Here is a 23,850-nt window from a genome sequence, read left to right as displayed (position 1 = left end):
ACTGTCAGTCTTTTTCAGAGGCGTCTGCTGATTGCTTTGGTGTGTTTTTGACTCCCGCATGATAATTCCAGCAAGTTATTTTTGTCTTCTTTTTGAATAATATATTAATTTTCATTTATTCAGACGACATTTTTTCAAGAAATTTGCTTTGATCTCCTGACATGTTTCGACTGTCAACTGGCAGTCTTCTACAGAGGCATCTGCTGATTGCTTCAATGTTTCCTTGACTTCCGCATAGTAATTCCTCTTACTACTGGAATAACATATTATACAAAAAGAACCATTACTAGTACGCAGAAGTTGAGGACCCATCAAAGAGATCAGCAGACGCCTTTGAGGAAGACTGGTAGTTAGCGTCATGTTAGACGACTATGGAAGTGACTCACAGCGTTTCCTACTGACCTCAAACACCACAACGTTTACTGTTTCATTTATTCAGACAACTTTTTTCAGGAAATTCACTTTGATCTCCTGACATATTTCAACTGTCAGTCTTCTTCAGAGGTGTCTGCTGATTGCTTTGATGTGTCCTTGACTGCCGCATAGTAATTCCAGCAAGTTAATTTTGTCTTTTTTTTGATATGTTACGATTTCATTTATTCAGACGACTTTGCTTTGATCTCCTGATAGGTTTCGACTGTCAACTGCCAGTCTTCTTCAGAGGCATCTGCTGATCACTTCAATGTTTCCTTGATTTCTGCGTAGTGTTTCCTCCTACTACTGGAATTACGTATTATTCAAAAAGAAGACAAAAAAAAAAACTATTACTCTGCAGAAGTCAAGGCCACATCAAAGCGATCAGCAGACGCCTTTGAGGAAGACTGACAGTCGAAACATGTCAGGAGATCAAGGACATTTTCCTGAAAAACTGTTTTCTGAATAAATGAAAGCTTAATCATATTACGTTTACTGTTGTTAGAACTCCAAAGTGCCTTTTATGTCATTTTTTTAACTTAATGTTGATGTATTTTAACATTTAATCAGATGTTTACCTGATTATTGTGATTTCAGCTTTGCTTCACTTTGTTTCAAAGTTTAATTCCAGCTACACTGAATGAATTAAGACGCTCTAAAATCATGGCCTAGGGAAAGACGTGTCACTTTGTTTTCTCTGTGCGTAACAACAACAACACTATTTAAAGGCTCCACTAATGATAATAATAATAATAAAGAGCCTTTACTTCTTTGAATTTGACAGGAAATTGGATTTGTTTATTTTTTTTAAACTTACTGTATTATTATTGTTGGGTGTTTTTATGGAAGCCCATTCACACCATTAAAAAACCCAAGAAAACAACTAAGAACAGTGCAAAAAATACATATATAAATAAATTATTAAGTCATAATTCTGAGATAGTACCTGATAATTTTGACTTAGTATCTCATAATTTTGAGACAGTATCTGATAGTCGTGATTTAGTATCTGATAATTATGACTTAGTATCTCGTAATTATGAGATTCTATCTCATAATTCATGTCTTAAAATTCTGACTTAGTATCTGATAATTATGACTTCTCATAATTATGTGATCTATCTGATAGTTGTGAGTTAGTATCTAATAATTATGACTTAGTATCTCATTATAAAATAGAATCTGATAATTATGACATGGTATCTCATCATTCTTAATTCATAATTATGAGATAGCATCTCACAAGTCAATATTTTACTATTATTATTTAGCTGTTCCTACTTGTTGTTTTCTATGTGTTTTTTTAACTGGCCTTAATGGGCTTCCATAGTTTTTAGGCTTTTGTAAAGGTTTAATTTAAGGTAAATGACGTTTACTCACTGGTTTTTTCTTTTTTTTTTTTACTCCAGGACATAAATACTAAGTTGTCACATCCCTTTAAATGCAGAGGGTTTTTCACAGATAAGAGTGATTGTAACACATGCCTGAGATGCTTTTTCTGGACTGGAATTCCTTCCATCTGTCACTGAGTTAACACTAAAATATAAACTAAAGTATATACGAGGAGGAGGATGTGTTTAAAACATCATCGTTCTTTAGTCATGTGACGTTATCCTACGAAGTGAAGTTTACTGAGGTGGGCAGGAATGTTTGAGATGTTGACAGAATATCTTGGCTCACATTCCGAGCTCTGGTGGGAGGGTTTAGAACCTGCGTTAGACTCCGCCTCTACTCTACGTTTGTCTCACAGCTCGTGACAGAATGAGATCCGTGAGGCGTTCCTGGCATTTTGTGGGATTTGAAAATAAAACCTCAAACACTTTAATTTATGCAAGAAATCCCCTTTAAGTGGAGTTTGGGATAAAAGTGCCTTAAAACAACATCTGTGTTGTTTTTATCAACTTCTGAAAGATTGGTTTGAGACCAGCCAATAAAACGCTGGTATTTTTTTTAACAATCACATAGGATTATATTTAAGTTCTATATTTTTTTTGCAAAATTTAGACAAAGTAGACATTTTAGTTTGTATTTTAGCTAAAGAGTGCAAAAACAAGTCCTAATGTAGGGAGTTCACATTATATTTGTTGGGTTTAATTCTGAAATAAAGTGTAAATCATGTCATTCTGACAGATTTTACTTTTACTGTTGATTTATTTCAAGCCCTGGTTTTTAAAGTGTCTCTGACTTTAATGTTCATTACATGTGATGTAACTTTAAAAAAACCTTTTCACTTCATTTTCGTTCTGTAAATGATTCACTTTAAAAGAATTACACATGGAACATGTCTGTAAGAGTATCTAAACTTATGTTGCTCATATTTCTGTATGCAGATGTTTAAAAAAAACCAATAAAAATACATGTGTGTTTTTCTGGAAAGTCGTGTTTTTATTGAACCACACACACACACACACACACACACACATTAACAGTGTTATCGTTTACTCTGAATCTCTTTAAAATATAAAATAAGCCTTTTAATAACACTGTATTTGTGCTTTTATTTTGTCAATGATAATTAAAGTTAATATGGGTAACATCAGCTAGAATTAACAATTAACCCTATATTTTGTGCCTGTGTCGTAAAAAAACAGCTACATTTTTATATTATTACATGATAATCATATTTTGAAAATGTCAATGATTATAATCTGGTGTCAGAGTGAAGTAAACTTTTTTATAAAATATATATATAATATTAAGAAAAAGTGTAACGGATGTGAAAATTATTCTCTAAAGTTTGGCTAATCAAAACTAGCTTGTTAGCTCTTTGTTTACATTAAACAAACACATTTTCTGTGGCGTAATAAAGACTTTTAATGTGTTTTGTATTTTTAAAAAGTTGTTAATCTAATGAAGAGATTCTTAAATAGGTTTAATTATCACAGGAGACGTAGAGAACTTTGAATCAAGTTGAAGCATTTTTCTGTGAAACCGTTACATTGTCCACTGTGGGAAATGTCATGAAATTATATATATATATATATAGTAGTAGTTATGGTAGTAGCTGTAATAGTTATAGTAATAGTGATAGTAGTAGTAGTAACAGTAATAGTTAATAGTACTTGTGGTAGCAGTTATAGTTGTAGTAATAGTTATAGTACTAGTGGTAGCAGTTATAGTTGTAGTAGTAATAGTTATAGTACTAGTGGTAGTGGTAGTAGTTATAGTAATAGTAGTAATAGTTATAGTAGTAGTAGTAGTAATAGTACTAGTAGTAGTAGTAGTGGTAGTAGTTATAGTAGTAGTAGTAATAGTTATAGTACTAGTGGTAGTAGTTATAGTAGTAGTAGTAATAGTTATAGTACTAGTGGTAGTAGTTATAGTAGTAGTAGTAATAGTAATAGTTATAGTACTAGTGGTAGTAGTTATAGTAGTAGTAGTAGTAGTAGTAGTAATAGTAATAGTTATAGTACTAGTGGTAGTAGTTATAGTAGTAGTAGTAGTAGTAGTAGTAATAGTAATAGTTATAGTACTAGTGGTAGTAGTTATAGTAGTAGTAATAGTAGTAGTAGTAATAAGAATAGTTATAGTACTTGTGGTAGTAGTTATAGTAGTAGTAGTAGTAGTCATAGTAATAGTTATAGTACTTGTGGTAGTAGTTATAGTTGTAGTAGTAATAGTTATAGTTATAGTACTAGTGGTATTGGTAGTAGTTATAGTAATAGTAGTAATAGTTATAGTAGTAGTAATAGTACTAGTAGTAGTTGTAGTGGTAGTAGTTATAGTAGTAATAAGAATAGTTATGGTACTTGTGGTTGTAGTTATAGTAGTAGTAGTAATAGTAATAGTTAAAGTACTTGTGGTAGTAGTTATAGTAGTAGTAATAGTAGTAGTAGTAATAAGAATAGTTATGGTACTTGTGGTAGTAGTTATAGTAGTAGTAGTAATAGTAATAGTTATAGTACTTGTGGTAGTAGTTATAGTAGTAGTAATAGTAGTAGTAGTGGTAGTAATAGTAATAGTTATAGTACTTGTGGTAGTAGTTATAGTAGTAGTAGTAGTAGTAATAGTAGTAATAGTAGTAGTAGTAGTAGTAGTAATAGTAATAGTTATAGTACTTGTGGTAGTAGTTATAGTAGTAGTAATAGTAGTAGTAGTAGTAGTAGTAGTAATAGTTATAGTACTTGTGGTAGTAGTTATAGTAGTAGTAGTAATAGTAATAGTTATAGTACTTGTGGTAGTAGTTATAGTAGTAGTAGTAGTAGTAATAGTAGTAGTAGTAATAGTAATAGTTATAGTACTTGTGGTAGTAGTTATAGTAGTAGTAGTAATAGTAATAGTTATAGTACTTGTGGTAGTAGTTATAGTAGTAGTAGTAGTAGTAATAGTAGTAGTAGTAATAGTAATAGTTATAGTACTTGTGGTAGTAGTTATAGTAGTAGTAGTAATAGTAATAGTTATAGTACTTGTGGTAGTAGTTATAGTAGTAATAGTAGTTATAGTAGTAGTAGTAATAGTAATAGTTACAGTACTTGTGGTAATAGTTATAGTAGTAGTAGTAATAATAGTAGTAGTAGTAATAGTAGTAGTAGTAGTAATAGTAATAGTTATAGTACTTGTGGTAGTAGTTATAGTAGTAGTAGTAGTAGTAATAGTAATAGTTATAGTACTTGTGGTAGTAGTTATAGTAGTAGTAATAGTAGTAGTAGTAGTAGTAATAGTAATAGTTATAGTACTTGTGGTAATAGTTATAGTAGTAGTACACAGACACACAGACCTTTCTTGCTTTTATAGATAGATGATGAAGAGCAGACATTAGCTGTGTTTCTACGTTCAGGTCATGCACTGTAAGTTTTTTTACCTCTAAACAGAAAAGCCTGATTTACTTTAATTGTTTTTTTTTTTCTTTTGTTTTGTTTTTGTTTGCTTTTTTTTAATATTTGCATTAAAACTTGGAAAGTTCATACAGAGTTAAAAGTCTAAATAATTTAGGTTTATTTGATAACAATCATTAGGACATTTAACAAAAATATGAAAAAAAAAGTTTTTTCTATTAAAAATAAAATATTGTATTGCCAACCCAACATGTTGTAACATATCGTATCGTGAGCTCAGTGTCGCGTTTCACCCTACTATGTGATGGTTGCCTTATGATGAGGTAATGTGGTTGTATTACCGCTAGAGGGCACCACATGATGGGTTTTACTTGTGTATGTAATATAATACTGAGGTTTAATTCACTAAGGTCAGGGGCGTTAAACTCATGTTAGTTCAGGGGCCAAATACAGAGCACTTTGATCTAAAGAGGGCCATAGATTTTATGCTGGAAAACGAGTAATTTCAACATTATTGTGCCATAGTTTACACTTCTGCATATGCATAAAATACAAAATATGTAAGAAACCGACAATATCCAAGCAGTGTGTGACAAAAGTGACAAAATTCAGGGATTTTGTAAGAATTTTGAGTTTTTCCATTAGTCGAACATTAAAAATGACCACCAGAAAAACTAGTGTGAGCACCTTTTACGTTTCATTCACACGATGATTCATGAGTTTGACACGTGACTTATGGGTTACGGCAGTTCCCGACCTCGTTTGGGTTGCGACCCAGAAACGTTTTTTTTTCTCCCAGAATATGATTAATATAAATACAAATGAAACCATTGCTGACGTCATGTCACGGTGGCCGAGAGGTTAAGGCGTTGGACTCGAAATCCAATGGGGTTTCCCCGCACAGGTTCGAATCCTGTTCGTGACGTTTTCATTTTTTTTTTAAAATTATAACTATTGACAACATAAGAAATATTGTTAGGTTTGTTAAAAACACATACAAATAAAAAATAATACGTTTCGTCTTTCACTTCTTTTGATTTTTTTCATTTTTTGGAAATGGCTTCCGTTTTGATGAAACCAACGGCAGATGTTCTATTTCCTGAATACGTTTGGTTTGAATTTTAAACGTTGCATGATAAATCACTGCCAGTATATTAGCTTGGATGTGCTAAAAAACAAAAACAAAATACTATTCAATGCTAAAGATTAAGACGCTTTCACGCTTCCAGACCCCCCTCCTCTGTGAACGCAGTGGAACAGTCCGGTTATTACTTAACGGCCAAGCGCAGCGAGATGATGACGTACTCACACATTGGGGCTTAAAATGCAGATAGAGGCTGTTATGAAAGTGCCAACTAGTTTTATTTAGGAATAAACATTGAGGACTTTTATTAGTTCAGGCTCGTGTTATTAAAAGGGGACGGTGGTTATTATTAATAACACAGTAGCCGCCTTGTAGCCAAACAGTTAGCCAGAGTACAAGCTAACGATGCTAGTAGTTGTTCACATCTAACAGTGGCACACAAAGGAAAGGCTGTGATAGCTCCAAAGTATGTCTTAGTCTTCCTCACATATGGATAAATAGATAGATATATATATATATATATAGAGAGAGAGAGAGACCGCGTTATATTCAACAGACTGGGCGGCCGAACAACGCATTCTGCCATCGGGTGCTTCACTGTATTCATCCGCCACTTTAGCTTTAGCTCTTTCTGCGATGCCAACACATTTACGGCGTTTATGGGGAGAGTTCATGTGTGTTCTCTGAAGGGTGAGGGGGCGACTATGGCAGTGTTGGTGAAACAGACAGTCCAGATGTTAAAAGGAGGAAGATAACCACGATTTGGAAGCAGATCTAGCTTTTCCATATTAGCCTGTTAGCTCTGAAGGACGAGCTATCTTAGCTAGTGCTACTAATAATAACATTTCCACGGCGTCTGTAAGCTTGTAGCCAAGTACAGTAGAGCGTGGTTATGTGTTTGTTGTGATAAAGTGCATAAAAACACAGGAGTGCAGTTTGAGTCACACACGAAGGCTAGGTGGCTAAGTTAAAGCTAGCCGGCGCTAGCTAACAGGCTGTACGCAGAGGAAACTACAACCACCAATAGCCGTTCAGCGATGGCAGCTCCATCCAACGAGAACCTGTTTCTGATAAAGGACGTGAAGCCGGGCTCGAAAAATTTAAACATAGTTTTCATCGTCTTGGAAATCGGTAAGTAGCTCTGGATCATCACGAGACACCGCAACGGCTAGCGTACTGTGTCTTAAAGGGACAGGCTCGGTTTATTTAATGTGGGCTAAACACGGGATGATGAGGGTTCTCTGTGTGTGTGTGTGTGTGTGTGTGTGTGTGTGTGTGTGTGTGTTCGATCAGGACGAGTGACAAAGACCAAGGATGGCCACGAGGTGCGCTCGTGTAAAGTCGCAGATAAGAGCGGAAGTATCGCGATATCTGTGTGGGACGAACTGGGAAGTCTGATCCAGACTGGAGACATTATTAAACTGACCAGAGGGTGAGACGAACACGCATCATAACTAACGCATCACCAGGATAAAGATGCTGAAAATTACTCGTTTCTATTGTAATTTCCTCCGAAAATTATAAACTTTGTCAAACTCGAGGCCCGGGGGCCAAATCCGGCCCTCTGGAGAACCCAGTTAGGCCTTCAGGAAGAATTAGAAATGATCCTCAACCCCAACACATACACAGATTTAATGAAACTCCAAAATATTTGCAAAACTCACAGTTTTCGCCTTCTTGGTATCAAATGATGGCAGTTGTTTTTAATCTCAAATTGTGGGGGGAATTTTTTAAAATCTATTTTTTTAAATCCGCCAATTTTTAGGCCGGGCTACCAGACTCAAAACGCCACTCACTTTGTTGTTGTTGTTGTTGTGTACACTGGTTAAAATAGCTACTGCTGTTATTCGTGAACAGATCGTATTAATGAAAACACAATTTGGGTCATTTATTATTCAATTTATTTCTGAGTTTTAAAAAATGCAGCTATGTTCTGATAATGAAACAGCATTTTTGTTAATCCACGTGTGTTTAGTAATGAGCAGTTTAATGTGATTCCAGCTATGCGTCCATATGGAAAGGATGTCTGACTCTGTACACTGGGAGAGGAGGAGATTTACAGAAGATTGGAGAGTGAGTTTGACCTTTGAACTACTGTATCTGTGCTAATAATAGGTCCTAATAAATATCATGTGTGTTTAGGTTCTGCATGGTCTACTCAGAGGTTCCAAACTTCAGTGAACCAAACCCTGATCTGCTCACACAAGGAAACCAAAACAAACCTGTAAGTGATTGTTTAACACAGAGGTGGTTCTCAACCTTGGTACAGGGAGGGCGTCGCCAGATGCCTTCAAGAAACTAAGAATGTAATTTTGTGAACAATTTGAGCCCATTTTTGCTTATTTTTTATTCTTTTTCTACAACTACATCAAACTCACCATATTTTAACATATTTTCATCACTTTTTCTTGCTATATTTTTGCTCCTTTTAATGTATTTTTGCTACATTTCTCCCATTTCTGACACTTCTCCATCACATTTCAATGTCTTTTCTGCACATTTTTCAATTTTCAGCACTTATAAACTCTTTACACCACTTTTTCCACCTTATGTCACATATGTTGACCCATTATTGTCACTTTTTACCTTTTTTCACCATATTTTATGATCATTTTTGTCAAGTTAATTGCATTCACTATTTGTTATGTCCAGTTTAAACTCATTTTTCCTACATTTTTAAATTCCATTTCTTACAATTTCCAATTTTTGTGATTTTTGGTCACTTTGAACCCATTTTATTAGTGATTAAAACCATGATTTCCATCTTTAAGATGACTATTATAATAATAATAAACGTTCCTGGATAACAGTGGATATTATTCAGATGAATAAATAAATGTGGTTATCACAGATTCATAGAACAATGGACCATCATTTTACTGACTTCATGGATGCCTTGTGTCCAACTATTTTCCTCTGTCTACAGGGTAAACCAGACCAGAACCAGAGGGGAAACTCTCCCCCCAACCAGAACTCAGGTACACCTGCCCCCCCAGGTCAGTAGAGCAGCAGCAGCCAAACTGAACCAGTCGTGTTCAACAGTGACCGTCTAATCATTTACTGTAATATATTTATTATTCATGGCATGATTTCATGTCAGTATGAATAATTTACAGACGTATTAACAGCTTTTCATTTAGAAAACATCATAAAAGACAGTAATGTGCATAACTATAGAACACCCAGTGTTGTCATTTAGAAGTCTACAGATCAGTTTACAAAAATATAAATAAAACGACCGCAAAATATAAATAAAACGACTGCAAAATATTATACAAATGACAAAAATATACAAAAACACAGAAAAAAAATAGAAAACAAGGACAAAAATACACACGATTGTAAAAAGAGGTGAAAAATGATTATAAATATCTATCAGTATGATCAGTAAAACTATTGATATATCTCCCCCCCACTCAGGTAACGGCTCCATGACGCCGTTCTCCAACAACAACAACCCTCCCCCTGGAAGCTCCAGGGACTACGGCGGCGCGGGCAGAGCTAACGGCCGTTCCCCTGGTAACGGAGGACTTCCTGTTTCTGCCACTGGGGCTCCGCCCACCACCAAGTCTTCGGTTACCATTAGCAACGGGAGGGACCCACGTCGTGCAAAGAGATGAAAGGAGGGTGTTGAGGCTGGTGCATTGTGGGAGAAAAGTGTTTAGATGGGTTTAGGTGGACCAATCAAACACTGAGCTGGAGGTGGGTGGGGGGAGGGGTTAGGGGGAACGTCACGGTTGGTGGAGGCGTGGGAACCATGTCCAACCCTTGATGCACTTTGTTCTTCTTTTAACTTCTGCCTCTCGTCCTGATGTGGTTTTTTGCTCTTTTTTATTATTATTGTTGGAAAAGCCTTAAATTCTCTTCGTCTGGAGCTAAAAACACGAGTAAAGCGACGTGTGATGAAGATGAAGACGTGTTCAGTGTCTGTTCACAGTGTGACGATAAAAACACATCAATTCTGGATTAAATTTAGTCAAACGATCAACACGCGTGTGCTTTTCTAACGTGTCAGTGTTGGGCTCAATTATAAATAATCATTAATTAGTATCACGTTATTAAATTATATTTTAACTGTTGTGACCATAATTTAATTGTAATTAAGTTCAGGAAACTGACTTTGTAATTGCAAAACTAATTTACAATTTAATTAAAAGCAAATCTAGAAAACCATGTTACAATTGTCTTACTAGGGCTGGGCAATATATTTAGATTCAAGATGTATTTAGTTTCCTATTTTGGTGATATTGAAAATTATATTATGGATATATATTTGTATTTATAGCTTTTTTTTTTGCTGTAAAACACTTGTTTTAGGAGTCGATGTTTTCACTACTTCAGCATAAAAAGCTCAGTTTGATGAATTTCTGAGTGTGTTTTACAGAACTCACTCACACGTGCTGTCCCTGAGAGGAGAAACAAACTAAAGTGGCACATATTGATCAACTATTTCATAATTGTGGCATTTTGCATCAGTAAATTTAACCTAGAATGATTTTTCTGCTCAGACTTTATTTGAAATAAAATGATTTAGATTTATATCATGTGTCCACATTTGGAGGGAAAATAGAGTTTTGGTTCATATTTTTCAGCTCTACGTCATATCAACTTTTCCCACCACCTGTCACTTCTCTCGAATCATTTTACATTAAAAAAAAAAAAAAAAATGAATTTATAAAAAATAACTAATTCTATAGAAACAGTCATTTACAATTTAATTAAACAAACCTGGAGAACCATGTTACAGTTTACATCTGTGATTAAAGCTCAGACAACCACCAAAGAATATATGAATACCAATATTTTTAATTGATTAGGAAGCCTGACAAGGTAACCAATAGATGAGAAACTAATTCAATGATAGATAATATTTATTAGTTTATTTTACAGCTGATTTATGAGTCAAAACTGACCCGTTAGCATTAGAGATGCTAACAGGAAGCTAACACAAGACGGAGGTTACATTTTTTGGATTTAATTCATTACAGGATCAGTAATTGTAATTGAACTTTAGAATTTGAGAACATAATTGTAATTGAGTTGAAATTGAACATGGATAATTGAAGATGTAATTGACCCCAACCCTGGTGTGTGTTTGAGAACTGGTCAGATATGAACATCAATAAAGTGTGTGTGTGTGTGTGAGCAAAGGCGTAGAAATGAACGTCATCAGTTGTTGTAAATGTTCTCTGATTACAACACAAGTTTCTTCACTTCCTTTGTTGCACCAAGCACCTGAACACACCGTGTCCCCTTCATGTACCCCACACACACACACACTATACACGTCAGAGGTGTAAAGATACAGATACTGATATATCTACTCAAGTAGAATTACTGTAAGTTATTCATAAAAGTAACTCAAACCCCCCATGTTTATATTGGTAATAAATCTTGGTACGTGTCCCTTGCACACATTGCAGACTTTTATTTTCCACAAAGGCATCTGTAAAAAATAAAAGGTTTGTCAAAATGTATTTTTATTTTTTTAAATAAAATAAAACCAATGATTTAAATGTAACAATTAAATAAAATGCCCAGGCTGTGTGTATCAACATAATAGATTAAAAACCACAACCTGAACTCAATAAAATGGTTTATTTTAACATTTTTTCTTCAACTACATTAAACTCACCATAATTTAACATTTTCATCACTTTTTCTTGCCATATTTTTTCTCCTTTTCATGTATTTTTGCTACATTTCTGACACTTCTACATCACATTTTAATGACTTTTCTACACAGTTTTTCCACTTCCCAGACATGTTCAGCTCTTATAAACCATTTCTACCACTTTTACACCTAATGTCACATATGTTGACCCATTATTGTTACTTTTAACTCGGGATTGCACGATTATGGCCAAAATGATCATCACAATTATCTTGAACAGTATTGTAATCACGATTATGAATCATGTTAGGAAAAGAAAAAAAATCTGTTATGTTTACGGTTTACAGTGCAAAATTAAGCTTTAAATAAGAATTGAACTCAAAAATATATTTTAAATTAACCCAAATATATTAAAATGTACCAAATGCTAACAAAATAAATGCATAATTAATACAGTGTGCAGAGCTTATTCTAATGTACACCTAATGTCACATATGTTGACCGATTATTGTCACTTATAACCTCTTCACCATATATATATATACTCATATATATATATATATATTTACCAGTTGAACCACATTCACCATTTATAATGGCCATTAATTGCAAGTTTAAACTCATTTTTTAATTCCATTACCCACAAATTGCAACTTTGAACTCATTTTATTTTTGATTAAAACCAGGATTTCCATCTTTAAAATGACTATAATAATAATAATAATAATAATAATAATAATAATAATAATAATAATAATAATAATAATAATAATAATAAACTTCCTGGATAACAGTGGATATTATTCAGATGAATAAATAAATGTGACTTTGCGGACTTTATGGTTGGGCGTGGTCTAATGGGCGTGGTCTAATCCTTCCTGTTTGTTCCACAGCTGTTTCCATTCATTGTGATTCCTCAGCTCTGCAGAAACATCTGGATCAGAGAAAGTGGATTTTAGTTAAATGTGTTTAGTTCAGAAAAGTTTAGGGAGACTTTAATATTTGATAAAATGATGTTTTCTGTCCTCCATCATGAAAGTAAGTCCAACATGTGCACTTTAATCACCTTTATTATAAGTTCAATGTGTGCCTAAGTTTTCCCACGTTACATTTAAAATATGTCTGAGTTTATATAGTTTTCACCCATTGAAAGTGAAGAAAAACTAGTTTTTAATCTGCTGGAAACTTGAAAAGTAGAATACACAAAAACAACTATTTAGATGATACTTTTAAATCAATTATAACATTTAAAAAAAAAAAATTTGCATTCAATCATTTTCACAGTTTTATATAAAAACCATGAATGTACAAGTTTAAATGATAATTATTAAAATGATAAATATGACTATGCGATCATTAAAAGTGTTTCTCTTTTTGTTAATAAATACAAACTCAGTAAATTAGAGGAATAAACAACCAAAAAAATACACACACACACACACACACACACACACACACACACACACACACACACAAGCTGAGCCGGTGAAACTACTTGTGACCCACTTTGGAGTTGAGAAAAATCCCACAGACATGAATTTCTGTATTGTGTGTGTGTGTGTGTGTGTGTGTGTATTTAAATGTGTGCCATTAATCTTAGTTAATGCTGAGTCACTCTTTACTGTCACAGGTTGTTTTGGTGGTTTTTCTGCTTGTGACACTGGGTCTGATCACATGATCAAAGCTGCAGGAAATGTGATGGAGACGCTCGTGTGTCGACCAATGATTCTCATCATGTGTTTGTAGCTCAGCAACTTCCTCTGTGTCAGTGACAGTGGTTTGATGTCGTTTCATTAAAAAAGTAGGAATAATTCCTTTAAACTGGTAAATAATGGGCATAAGAATGGTGAATGTGGTTAAATTGGTGGAAAAAAATAATCATGAAATGTGGTGAAAAGAGGTTAAAAGTGACAATAATGGGTCAACATATGTGACATTAGGTGTAAAAGTGGTAGAAATGGTTTATTAGTGCTGAACATGTCTGGAAAGTGGAAAAAAAATGTACAGAAAAGTCATTGAAATGTGATGAAGTGTCAGAAATGGGAGAAATGTAGCAAAAATACATTAAAAGGAGCAAAAATATGGTGATATGATGACAATAGGTTCAAATATGGTGAGTTTGATGGAGGTTCAGAAAAAAGTATGAAAAATAAGCAAAAATTGGTTCAAATTTGTTAAACAAAATATTCTTATTTCTTTGAAGGTACCTTGCGACCCCCTCCCAGTGTCTCACCACCACAAATGGGGTCCTGACCCCAAGGTTGAGAACCCCTGATGCAGAGTGTGACCTCTGGATGGTATTCTGAGAGAAAACTCATGTTTTAGGTTTTTTATGTTCAGTTTCACTCTGTGTGTGTGTGACACAATGACTCACACACACACACACACACACACACACACACACACACACACACACACACACACACACGGGCGTGCACAAACAAAAAGTGTGTTTTAATAACATCCTCCTTTAGCCAATGAGAAGTCAGGGACTGAGCCAATGTTGGACGTGTGAAGCAAACAGGAAAAAGGTGAAGTGATGATGATGATGATGATGGAGAAACTCTGAGTGAGTTTGTGTCTTTGTCTCATGACACAACTACACAACAACACATGAAGCTTCAGGAGAAACAAGAACAACACAGTGAACGGTGAGTCTTTAACCTTCATGAAAAACAACAGTTTTACAATCAAATGTAATGAATATACTGTATATATATATATCTACATGACTTAAAAACATCTCATTTAAAGGATTTTTACACATGTATTTTTTGTACTTCTTGGTCATTTTAAGTATTTTACTGTTGTTTTGTGTGTGTTTTAAAAATAATTTGATGTAATTAATGTCATTTTTTGCTTCATTTTGTGTTGGTTTTCTTTCCATCTTTTTGTGTTTTTCAATGTTTTTTTAATTGTTTTTTACATTTTGTGTATTTTATTACGGCTTTGTTGTTTTGGGCTTCTTTGTGTACATTTTGAGTATTTTGCTGTAATTATGTGTATGTGTCTATGTTTTTTTGTTTTTTGAATGTTATTTCATGAAATTTGTGTGTTTTTAACATTTCGTGTGTTTTGTTATAGTTTTGTGTGTTTTGGGGATATTTTGTGTATTTTTCGGTCATTTTGAGTATTTTATTCTATTTAGTCATTTAGTGTATTTTAATTGTCTTTTAGAGTATTTTATATTTATGTAATTTTGTTATGGTTGTGTGTTTGGTGGAATTGTGTGTTTTTTTTTTATCATTTTGAGTATTTTACTGTCATATTGTGTGTTCTGTTGTCGTTTTGTGTTTTTAGTCATCTTGTGTATTTATGAAACCATCTGACAGTGAATAGTAGTAATAGAATAATAGTACTGATTTTAGCGTTTAGCGTTAGCACGTCCTGTGTTTTTCCCTCCCACTGAGTTTTTGTTTAAATCCACAGATCCAAACATGTCGGCGTTTGTCCACAACTTCAGTTTCATTTACGATGAACTGAACTTCACCTACAACGAGTCTGAGTACTTCATAAACCCGGACACACAGCCCTGTGATGTCCACACCCTCCCCGATGCCGTCACCGTGGCCATGGCCGTCTTCTACGTGTTGATATTTCTCCTGGCGGTCCCTGGGAACCTGGTGGTGGGGCTGGTCATCGGCTTTAGCAAACAGGCGCTGCCCCCATCCGACCTCTACCTACTTCACCTTGCTGCGGCTGACCTCCTGCTGGCTGTCACCCTCCCGTTCTGGGCCACGTCCGTCACCCAGGGCTGGGTGTTCGGTGACTTCATGTGTAAAACCATCACCATCCTGCAAGAGTTAAGCTTCTACTCTAGCATCCTCTTCCTCACCTGCATCAGCGTGGACCGCTACATGGTCATCGTCAGGGCGATGGAGGCGCGGAAAGCTAACCGCCGGGTGCTGAGCTGGGGCGTGTGCGCTGCAGTGTGGACCGTGGGATGCGTTCTGTCCCTACCCGGGTTCTTCAACTCTGCCTTTATCTCTTTTAACTCCACCCGCATCGAATGCGCGGAGAAGTACGAACCCAGCAGCGCCAACGAGTGGCGCCTCACCACCAGGTTGTTCCGCCACCTGTTGGGCTTCCTCGTCCCATTGGCCGTCATGATGCTTTGCTACGGGGTCACCATCCGCCGCCTCCTGCACATCCGGGGGGGCTACCAGCGGCAGCGGGCCATGAGGGTGATCGTATTGGTGGTGGCAGCGTTCCTTCTCTGCTGGAGTCCGTACCACGTGGCGGTGATGGCCGACACCGTCTACCGGGCCAAGCTGGTGCCCTACCGGTGTCCGGCCCGCATGGCCGTGGACAAGGCCATGTTCGCCACCCAAAGCCTGGGCCTACTGCACAGCTGTGTCAACCCCGTGCTCTACGCCTTTGTGGGAGAGAAGTTCAGGAAGCGGCTCCTGCAGATCATGACAAAGGCAGGACTCGTGGAGAGGGCGACGACGTCGAGGAGCAGCCGCTCATCGCTGTCGTCAGAGATTACATCTGCATTCATGTGACAAAACGCACGGAAGCATCTTTAAGTTAAGGTTTCATTTATTCTTTGATCTCCTGACATGTATCGACTGTCAACTGCCAGTCTTCTTCAGAGGCGTCTGCTGATCGCTTTGATGTTTCCTTCACTTCCGCATGCTAATTCCAGGAATTTCTTTTTAAATAATGTGTTAAGGTTTCATTTATTCAGATGTTTCTCAGGAAATTTATGATAAATCCATCAAGGACTTGCTGGAATTATCACCCTGAAGTCGAGGAAACGTCAACATCAAACTTCCAGTCTTCTTCAGAGGTGTCTGCCGATTGCTTTGATGTGTCCTTGACTTTCCTGTGATCATTGTTATTTTTTTCTTCTTTTTGAATAATTTGGAAACATTTTATTTATTCAGACAACTGTGTTTTAGGAAATTTGTGATAATTCTAGCAAGTTCTTGCGGAAGTTAAGGAAACATCAAAGCGATCAGCAGCCAGAAGACTGGCACTGTCTAAACATGTCAGGGTAAAATTTTTTGTCTTCTTTTTGAAGGTTTCATTTATTCAGACAACTTTTTTCCAAGAGGTTTACTTTGATCTTCTGACATGTTTTGACTGTCAACTGCCAGTCTTCTTCAGAGACGTCTGCTGATTGCTTTGATGTGTCCTCGACTCCAGTGTGAAATTTTTCAGCAAGTTCCTTCCGTTTTCTTTTGGTTAATATGTTAAGGTTTCATTTATTCAGACAACTTTTTTGCAGGAAATACGTGATAATTCCAGCACGTTTTGTTGCGGAAGTCAGGGATACGTCAAAGCAATCAGCAAAGGCCTCTGAAGAAGACAGAAGATCAAAGTACATTTCTTTTTGTAGTCTTTTTAAATAATATGTTAAGGTTTCATTTATTCAGACCACTTTTTTTTTTGGGAAATTTACATGTTTTGATTGTCAACTGCCAGTCTTCTTCAGAGGTGTCTGCTGATCGCTTTGATGTGTCCTTGACTTCCATGAATTTCCTAAAAAAAAATGTTGTCTGAATAATTGAAACGTTAACATATTACTAAAAAAGAACAATCTGGAATTATTACGCTGAAGTCAAGGTCACATCAAAGTGATTAACAAATGCCTTTGAAGAAGACTGGCAGTTCGGCAGTTGAAACATATCAGGAGATCAAAGTACATTTCCTTGAAAAATTGCCTGAAAAAATGAAACCTTAACATATTAAAATAAACAGTTAGGAAGCAGCGGAAAGAAAAGATGTATTTACGCATTGAAATGATGATGTAACCTCAAATATGATCAAAAGTGTTTCCTCTTCCTGTAAATAATAATGTATATATTAGTGCTATCTTACGGGGTCGTTAGTATTGGCATTACTCTTGTGTGACCATAATGAGGTTAAATACAAATAAATGTATCTTTGTTTGGAGAAGCAGAAGAGTCAACTTTAATTATTGCCTTACACGCACACACACACACACACACACTGAACCAACAAACTAAACATCAGTGGTGTAGGAGCTGCTCAGCTGCTGTGTGTGATTATCTCACATGTTCGACTGACCCGAGCATGGCTAAAAATGACGAAGCAGGGGAGGGGGTGGGGGGTGCGTGGGCAGACGGATCACCGTGCAGCTGTCATTGTGACCGTCATTTCAACGCAGGCGGGCCAAGGTAGCGAGTGATCTGGAGAAGTTGGTGAGAAGGTGAGAGCAGATTCAAACCGATTGCTAAGGAAGCATCAACGTTCTGGTCAATGGAAGAATCGTGGATAGTGTCAGAAGTTCTGGGAGAAGGTTCCAGATGATTAAAACAGAAGAACTGAACAGAAGAGAGAGAAGATCTGAGTCCGGAGAGCCGCTAATGCAACATGATCCACCGGGTCCTGCCCTAAAAATACCTTTGGGCCAGAGTGGAAGCTTTCTCTGCTGCATGGATATCTAAGCACATTATTTGTTTCCTATGACTGGAGAAGATTCCAGATGATTAAAAAGAAGTTCTGAATAGAAGAAAGAAGATCAAAGTCTGGAGAGTTGCTATTACAATATGTTCTACTGGCTTCTGCCCTAAAAATACCTTTGGGCCAAGGTGGACGCTTTCTCCGTTGCGTGGTTATCCAAGTACGATATTTGTTTGCTACTTGAAACTTCAAGAAGTTCGAGTCTGGAGAAGGTTCCAGATGATTAAAAAGAACTGAAAAGAAGAAAGAGAAGATCTGGGTCTGGAGAGTTGCTAATACAACATGATCCACAGGGTCCTTCCCTAAAATTACTTGTGGGCCAAAGTGGAAGCTTTCTCCGTTGCGTGAATATCCAAGTACAATATTTGTTTGCTACTTGGAATTTGATTATTAATAAAAAGAGGAATAGATGAGTGAGCCATGCTGATTCCATCTACATGTAAACGTTGCTCATAGTCTTCATCGTCTAAACGAGTTTTGATTCCATCATGAGAAAAGCAGAGGTTCAAATGAGCCTAAAGAAAGGGCCGGATGAAGCAATGGCATCGAGTCCTGTCGTCTCCCCGAAACGACCCAAAGCCACCCAGGACTCCCAAGGGCCCGGACTCCCCGGCACGTGTCCGCCCGCGTTCATCCGAAAAATGAGAAACGCCGCGGTGGGAACGGGCTGCGACATTCGCCTGAAGGTGACGGTGGCCGGAGACCCTCAGCCTTCTCTGTACTGGTACCACAACGAGGACCTGCTCAACATGGAGAACCAGGAGTACGGGGGCTTGTGGATTAGGGATTGCAAACCCAGCGACGCCGGTCTGTACACGTGCATCGCCAACAATCACCTGGGGGAGGCCCGGAGCAGCGCCGTGCTGGCCGTGCTGGACCTGGGAGAAGGTAACGCACACGAAACCACAACCTCAGCAACTGTTCATCATTGGAGAAGTGTTTGTATACGTTTAAGAAATATATAACCAAACAAATACTGAGAATTAATCCATTTCCCAAAATTCTGCCCCCTGCTGGCAAGATTTGGAAAAGAAAAAATAGGTCAAATGCAACGTTTTTGTTGATACTAGAGAAAAAGAAACGAAAGGAAAATTCAGAGATGCTTTTCTGAAACATATTTCTACAGATCCAACAAAAACTAGCATCACCCTTCCCCTTTTTTTTACCCGACATAACCCTACTACATCTTTTATTTTATTTTCCTCCTTAATTTACAAATTTCTGTTTTGTTTTATGTATTTCTTATTTTATTTGCATTTATGTACTTATTACTTAGCAATGTAAATAATGTAATAATTTGTATATACATTTAAAATTTAAGAAAAAAAGGGAAAACAGCTCAAAATAACTATATAATCATCCTAGCGATATATCTAGAAATGCATAGATATAGAAAGGTAGATAGGCCGGCCATCTTACTACAGACTAACCACACTCAGAAACCAACTTCTGTGCATGTAAATAAACAATAGCACCATGACATTAGAGAACTATTGTTTCACATTTAACTGTATGCTGAACTTGAATCATACCAGTTATATTTACATCATTAGAGTCAAATATATTTATTTAGTGTAACAAAAAAAGCATCAAAGGAAGTGATCACCTAAAAAAAAATAAGCTTTCACGAGTTTATGTAAACCATATGTACTATATATCTACAATCTAGGTAAACATCACTGCTTATAATATATACAGTAAATATGTCACAATAGTCATGTGAATATTACTACTACACATGTCTTTCACTTTCTAACAAGCAGCACATTTATTTTATACAGTATATATGTTTGTGTAGTTATATTAAATATATACATTTATTTAAGCTAATTATGCTCCAGTTTTCTGTCAGATACAATAAAAGTTTTTTCTGATAAAATCTTCATTTTAAATTTACCTGTAGAGATTATTAATAATATTAAACAAACCAGTCGTTGAAGAGTTCCTGTGTGTTTGGTAATCATGACTCGTCACTTTGTTCTGTAGTAGGAACGTGTAGGTGGGCTTCACTAAGGCCTTTGATCATATCTACTGTAAATGTCTGTGTATAGATGCTGAACTGCTCTGAACAAACATCACTCAGACGACAATAGATCAGAATGATTTCAGATTAAAGAGCATTTTGTGTTTGTGATTGATTGTCTCTGGTTCCTCACCCTGTGATTGATCAGTGTGAACTCTATCTATATTATATATGTCTCTGTCTATAGGTATCTATCTATCTATAGGTATATATCTATCTATCTATAGGTATCTATCTATCTATCTATAGGTATCTATCTATCTATCTATCTATCTATCTATCTATCTATCTATCTATCTATCTATCTATCTATCTATCTATCTATAGGTATCTATCTATCTATAGGTATCTATCTATCTATAGGTATCTATCTATCTATCTATCTATCTATCTATCTATAGGTATCTATCTATCTATCTATCTATAGGTATCTATCTATCTATCTATAGGTATCTATCTATCTATAGGTATCTATCTATCTATAGGTATCTATCTATCTATCTATCTATAGGTATCTATCTATCTATCTATCTATAGGTATCTATCTATCTATCTATAGGTATCTATCTATCTATCTATCTATAGGTATCTATCTATCTATCTATCTATAGGTATCTATCTATCTATCTATAGGTATCTATCTATCTATCTATCTATAGGTATCTATCTATCTATCTATCTATCTATCTATAGGTATCTATCTATCTATCTATCTATAGGTATCTATCTATCTATCTATCTATAGGTATCTATCTATCTATCTATCTATAGGTATCTATCTATCTATCTATCTATAGGTATCTATCTATCTATCTATCTATAGGTATCTATCTATCTATCTATCTATAGGTATCTATCTATCTATCTATCTATCTATCTATCTATCTATCTATCTATCTATAGGTATCTATCTATCTATCTATCTATCTATAGGTATCTATCTATCTATCTATCTATAGGTATCTATCTATCTATCTATCTATAGGTATCTATCTATCTATCTATCTATAGGTATCTATCTATCTATCTATCTATCTATAGGTATCTATCTATCTATCTATAGGTATCTATCTATCTATCTATCTATCTATAGGTATCTATCTATCTATCTATCTATCTATAGGTATCTATCTATCTATCTATAGGTATCTATCTATCTATCTATCTATAGGTATCTATCTATCTATTTATAGGTATCTATCTATCTATCTATCTATCTATAGGTATCTATCTATCTATCTATAGGTATCTATCTATCTATCTATCTATCTATAGGTATCTATCTATCTATCTATAGGTATCTATCTATCTCTCTATAGGTATCTATCTATCTATCTATTTATAGGTATCTATCTCTCTCTCTATCTATCTATCTATAGGTATCTGTCTATAGGTATCTATCTATCTATCTATAGGTATCTATCTATCTATCTATAGGTATCTGTCTATAGGTATCTATCTATCTATCTATCTATCTATCTATCTATCTATCTATCTATCGGTATCTATCTGTCAATCTATAACTATCTGTCTATATATATATATATATGTATATATATGTACGTATATCAGAGATGGGTGACGTTTATCATGTCGGGGCCTAAAAAGTGTGATTGTTGGCTCAACATTTACAATAATGACCATCTGAGCATTAACAACCAACACATTGTTGTTGTTTTGTGTGTTTATGTTGATAGTTTATGTTTATGTAGTCATTCTGTATGTTTATGTTGGCCTTTTTGTATTCTTTATTTTGCTGTTTTGTACATTTGCTTTGATATTTAGTCACTTTGTGTATTTTTTGTTTTTTTTGTATTTTGTGGATTTTTATTGTTAATTTCTTGTGTGCGCAGGAGAAAGTATAAATAATAAACTAATGCAGTTGTAAATATCTCAGTTCCTTTAAAATACATAAATTCAATGAAAAGCTGCAGTATTTGTAGAGCTCAGTTTTCTCCCAGGCTTTTTTAATCTCATATTGTTGGAAGAACTCGCTAATTCTTTAAAATCTAATTTAACACACAATGAAGATTGTTTAATACAGGGGTTCTCAACCTTGGTTTGGGGTCGTGAGACACTGGGAGGGAATCATCTGATGCCTTCAAGAAACTAAGAATATTTTTTTTAACAATTTGAGCCGATTTTTGCTTATTTTTACTATTTTTCTACAACTACACCAAACTTGCCATATTTTTACCTATTTTCATCACTTTTTCTTGCCATATTTTTACTTCTTTTAATGCATTTTTGCTACATTTCTCCCATTTTTAACACTTTATCACATTTCAATGTCTTTTCTGCACATTTTTTCCACTTTTTCAGCACTTATAAACACTTTCCACCACTTTTACACCTAATGTCACATATGTTGACCCATTATTGTCACTTTTAACCTCTTTTAACCATATTTTATGACTTATTTTTGCCAATTTAACCACTATTACCAGTTCTCATGCACATTATTTGCCAGTTTAAACTAATTGTACCAATACAATATTGAGACTTTGAACCCTTTTTACCTCTTTTTCTGTCTGTTTTTATCCACTCTAATTTGTGACTTTTAACCAATTTCTTTGGATTTTAAAATCCCATTTCACCACTTTTTCCACCATTTTTTTGCCACTTTGAACCCATTTTATTAGTGATTAAAACCAGGATTTCCATCTTTAAGATGACTATAATAATAATAATAATAATAATAATAATAATAATAAACGTTCCTGGATAACAGTGGATATTATTCAGATGAATAAATAAATGTGGTTATCACAGATTCATAGAACAATGGACCATCATTTTGCTGACTATGGACTTTCCTAAAATGATAAATAACTGCATTATTTGTTGATTTTCAATTTTCAATTCATTTCAATTCTTTATTTATATCGTGCAAATTACAACAGTCATCTCAATGCGCTTACCAAAATATAAAGTTCATAGTAGCAGTTAAATTATTTTTTTTTGGGGGGGGGCACATGTCTGATTCAGGGTATGAGATTGTGCTGTACATGATGTAATTATGCCTTTACTTGAATTATTGCTAAAATTATCTTTGTATTCATTCATGAGGTTTGTTAACATAGCAGCTTGTGAGATTCATGCTAGTGGTCTTAGCATGGTTAGCTTTTTGCTACCTGTTTCTTTTACGTCCAGGTATAGAATAATCTCCCTACGTTCACCCCAGCTGTTCAATCACTCAATGATCCAACTCACACTATTCTCTCTTTCTCTCTCTCAGTCTTTGAAAATGTCTCCCTGTACCTCCGTACGCTCCTTGTACTCCTGCTCCCTCTGGTTATTTATACAGAGGAATGTGCCAGGCCTTAGATTTTTGTGATGTTAGCAGGCCAGCGTCTCTCTCCTGTTACAGAAGAAGACATCACTGATAATTTTAGCGCAGCTTTGCTAGCTAGCGACCATATACTCCAATGAAAGGGCCAAATTTAAACTAACACATGCTAATTACGCTAGCAAACATGCAGCGCATTACCTCAAGAGTTTTATGCAT

The 23,850-nt window shown here is 35.3% G+C and overlaps 3 protein-coding genes and 1 non-coding gene across 7 annotated transcripts in view; all 4 read left to right on the top strand.

Annotated features, from left to right (window-relative positions):
• The first annotated feature begins 6,032 nt into the window (after positions 1 to 6,032).
• trnas-cga (transfer RNA serine (anticodon CGA)) lies at positions 6,033 to 6,114 on the top strand. The gene has a single exon. It is a non-coding gene; the product is annotated as a tRNA-Ser (tRNA).
• A 348-nt stretch (positions 6,115 to 6,462) lies between these two features.
• nabp1a (nucleic acid binding protein 1a) lies at positions 6,463 to 10,940 on the top strand. Of its 2 annotated transcripts, none has more exons than XM_028436324.1 (6): positions 6,463 to 7,404; positions 7,567 to 7,705; positions 8,275 to 8,346; positions 8,416 to 8,497; positions 9,200 to 9,251; positions 9,694 to 10,940. In XM_028436324.1, the coding sequence occupies exons 1-6, from the start codon at positions 7,311 to 7,313 to the stop codon at positions 9,891 to 9,893; spliced, it is 639 nt and encodes a 212-aa protein (XP_028292125.1). In that variant the 5' UTR covers positions 6,463 to 7,310; the 3' UTR covers positions 9,894 to 10,940. The 2 variants fall into 2 exon arrangements, with proteins under 2 accessions (XP_028292125.1, XP_028292124.1); XM_028436323.1 differs by having other exon boundaries at positions 9,200 to 9,269.
• A 3,480-nt stretch (positions 10,941 to 14,420) lies between these two features.
• On the top strand, positions 14,421 to 16,445 carry LOC114454715 (C-X-C chemokine receptor type 2-like). 2 transcript variants are annotated; one of them, XM_028435372.1, is made up of 2 exons: positions 14,421 to 14,538; positions 15,317 to 16,445. In XM_028435372.1, exon 2 carries the CDS (start codon positions 15,325 to 15,327, stop codon positions 16,390 to 16,392), a length of 1,068 nt encoding a protein of 355 aa, XP_028291173.1. In that variant the 5' UTR covers positions 14,421 to 14,538; positions 15,317 to 15,324; the 3' UTR covers positions 16,393 to 16,445. The 2 variants fall into 2 exon arrangements, with proteins under 2 accessions (XP_028291173.1, XP_028291172.1); XM_028435371.1 differs by having other exon boundaries at positions 14,489 to 14,538; positions 15,351 to 16,445.
• Positions 16,446 to 17,997: 1,552 nt separating this feature from the next.
• The window catches only part of spegb (striated muscle enriched protein kinase b), a 43,317-nt gene continuing 37,464 nt past the window's right edge, over positions 17,998 to 23,850 (top strand). For both annotated transcript variants that reach the window (XM_028435370.1, XM_028435369.1), the window contains exon 1: positions 17,998 to 19,207. In XM_028435370.1, coding sequence (XP_028291171.1) covers positions 18,808 to 19,207 — 400 coding nt within the window. In that variant the 5' untranslated portion in view covers positions 17,998 to 18,807. The remainder of the gene's footprint in view (positions 19,208 to 23,850) is intronic.

The sequence above is a fragment of the Gouania willdenowi genome, chromosome 21, assembly GCF_900634775.1.
Source record: "Gouania willdenowi chromosome 21, fGouWil2.1, whole genome shotgun sequence".
NCBI classification, from domain to species: domain Eukaryota; kingdom Metazoa; phylum Chordata; class Actinopteri; order Blenniiformes; family Gobiesocidae; genus Gouania; species Gouania willdenowi.
The sequence above is the reverse complement of the archived record's forward strand: the minus strand, read 5'-3'. Positions and strand labels throughout refer to the sequence as shown.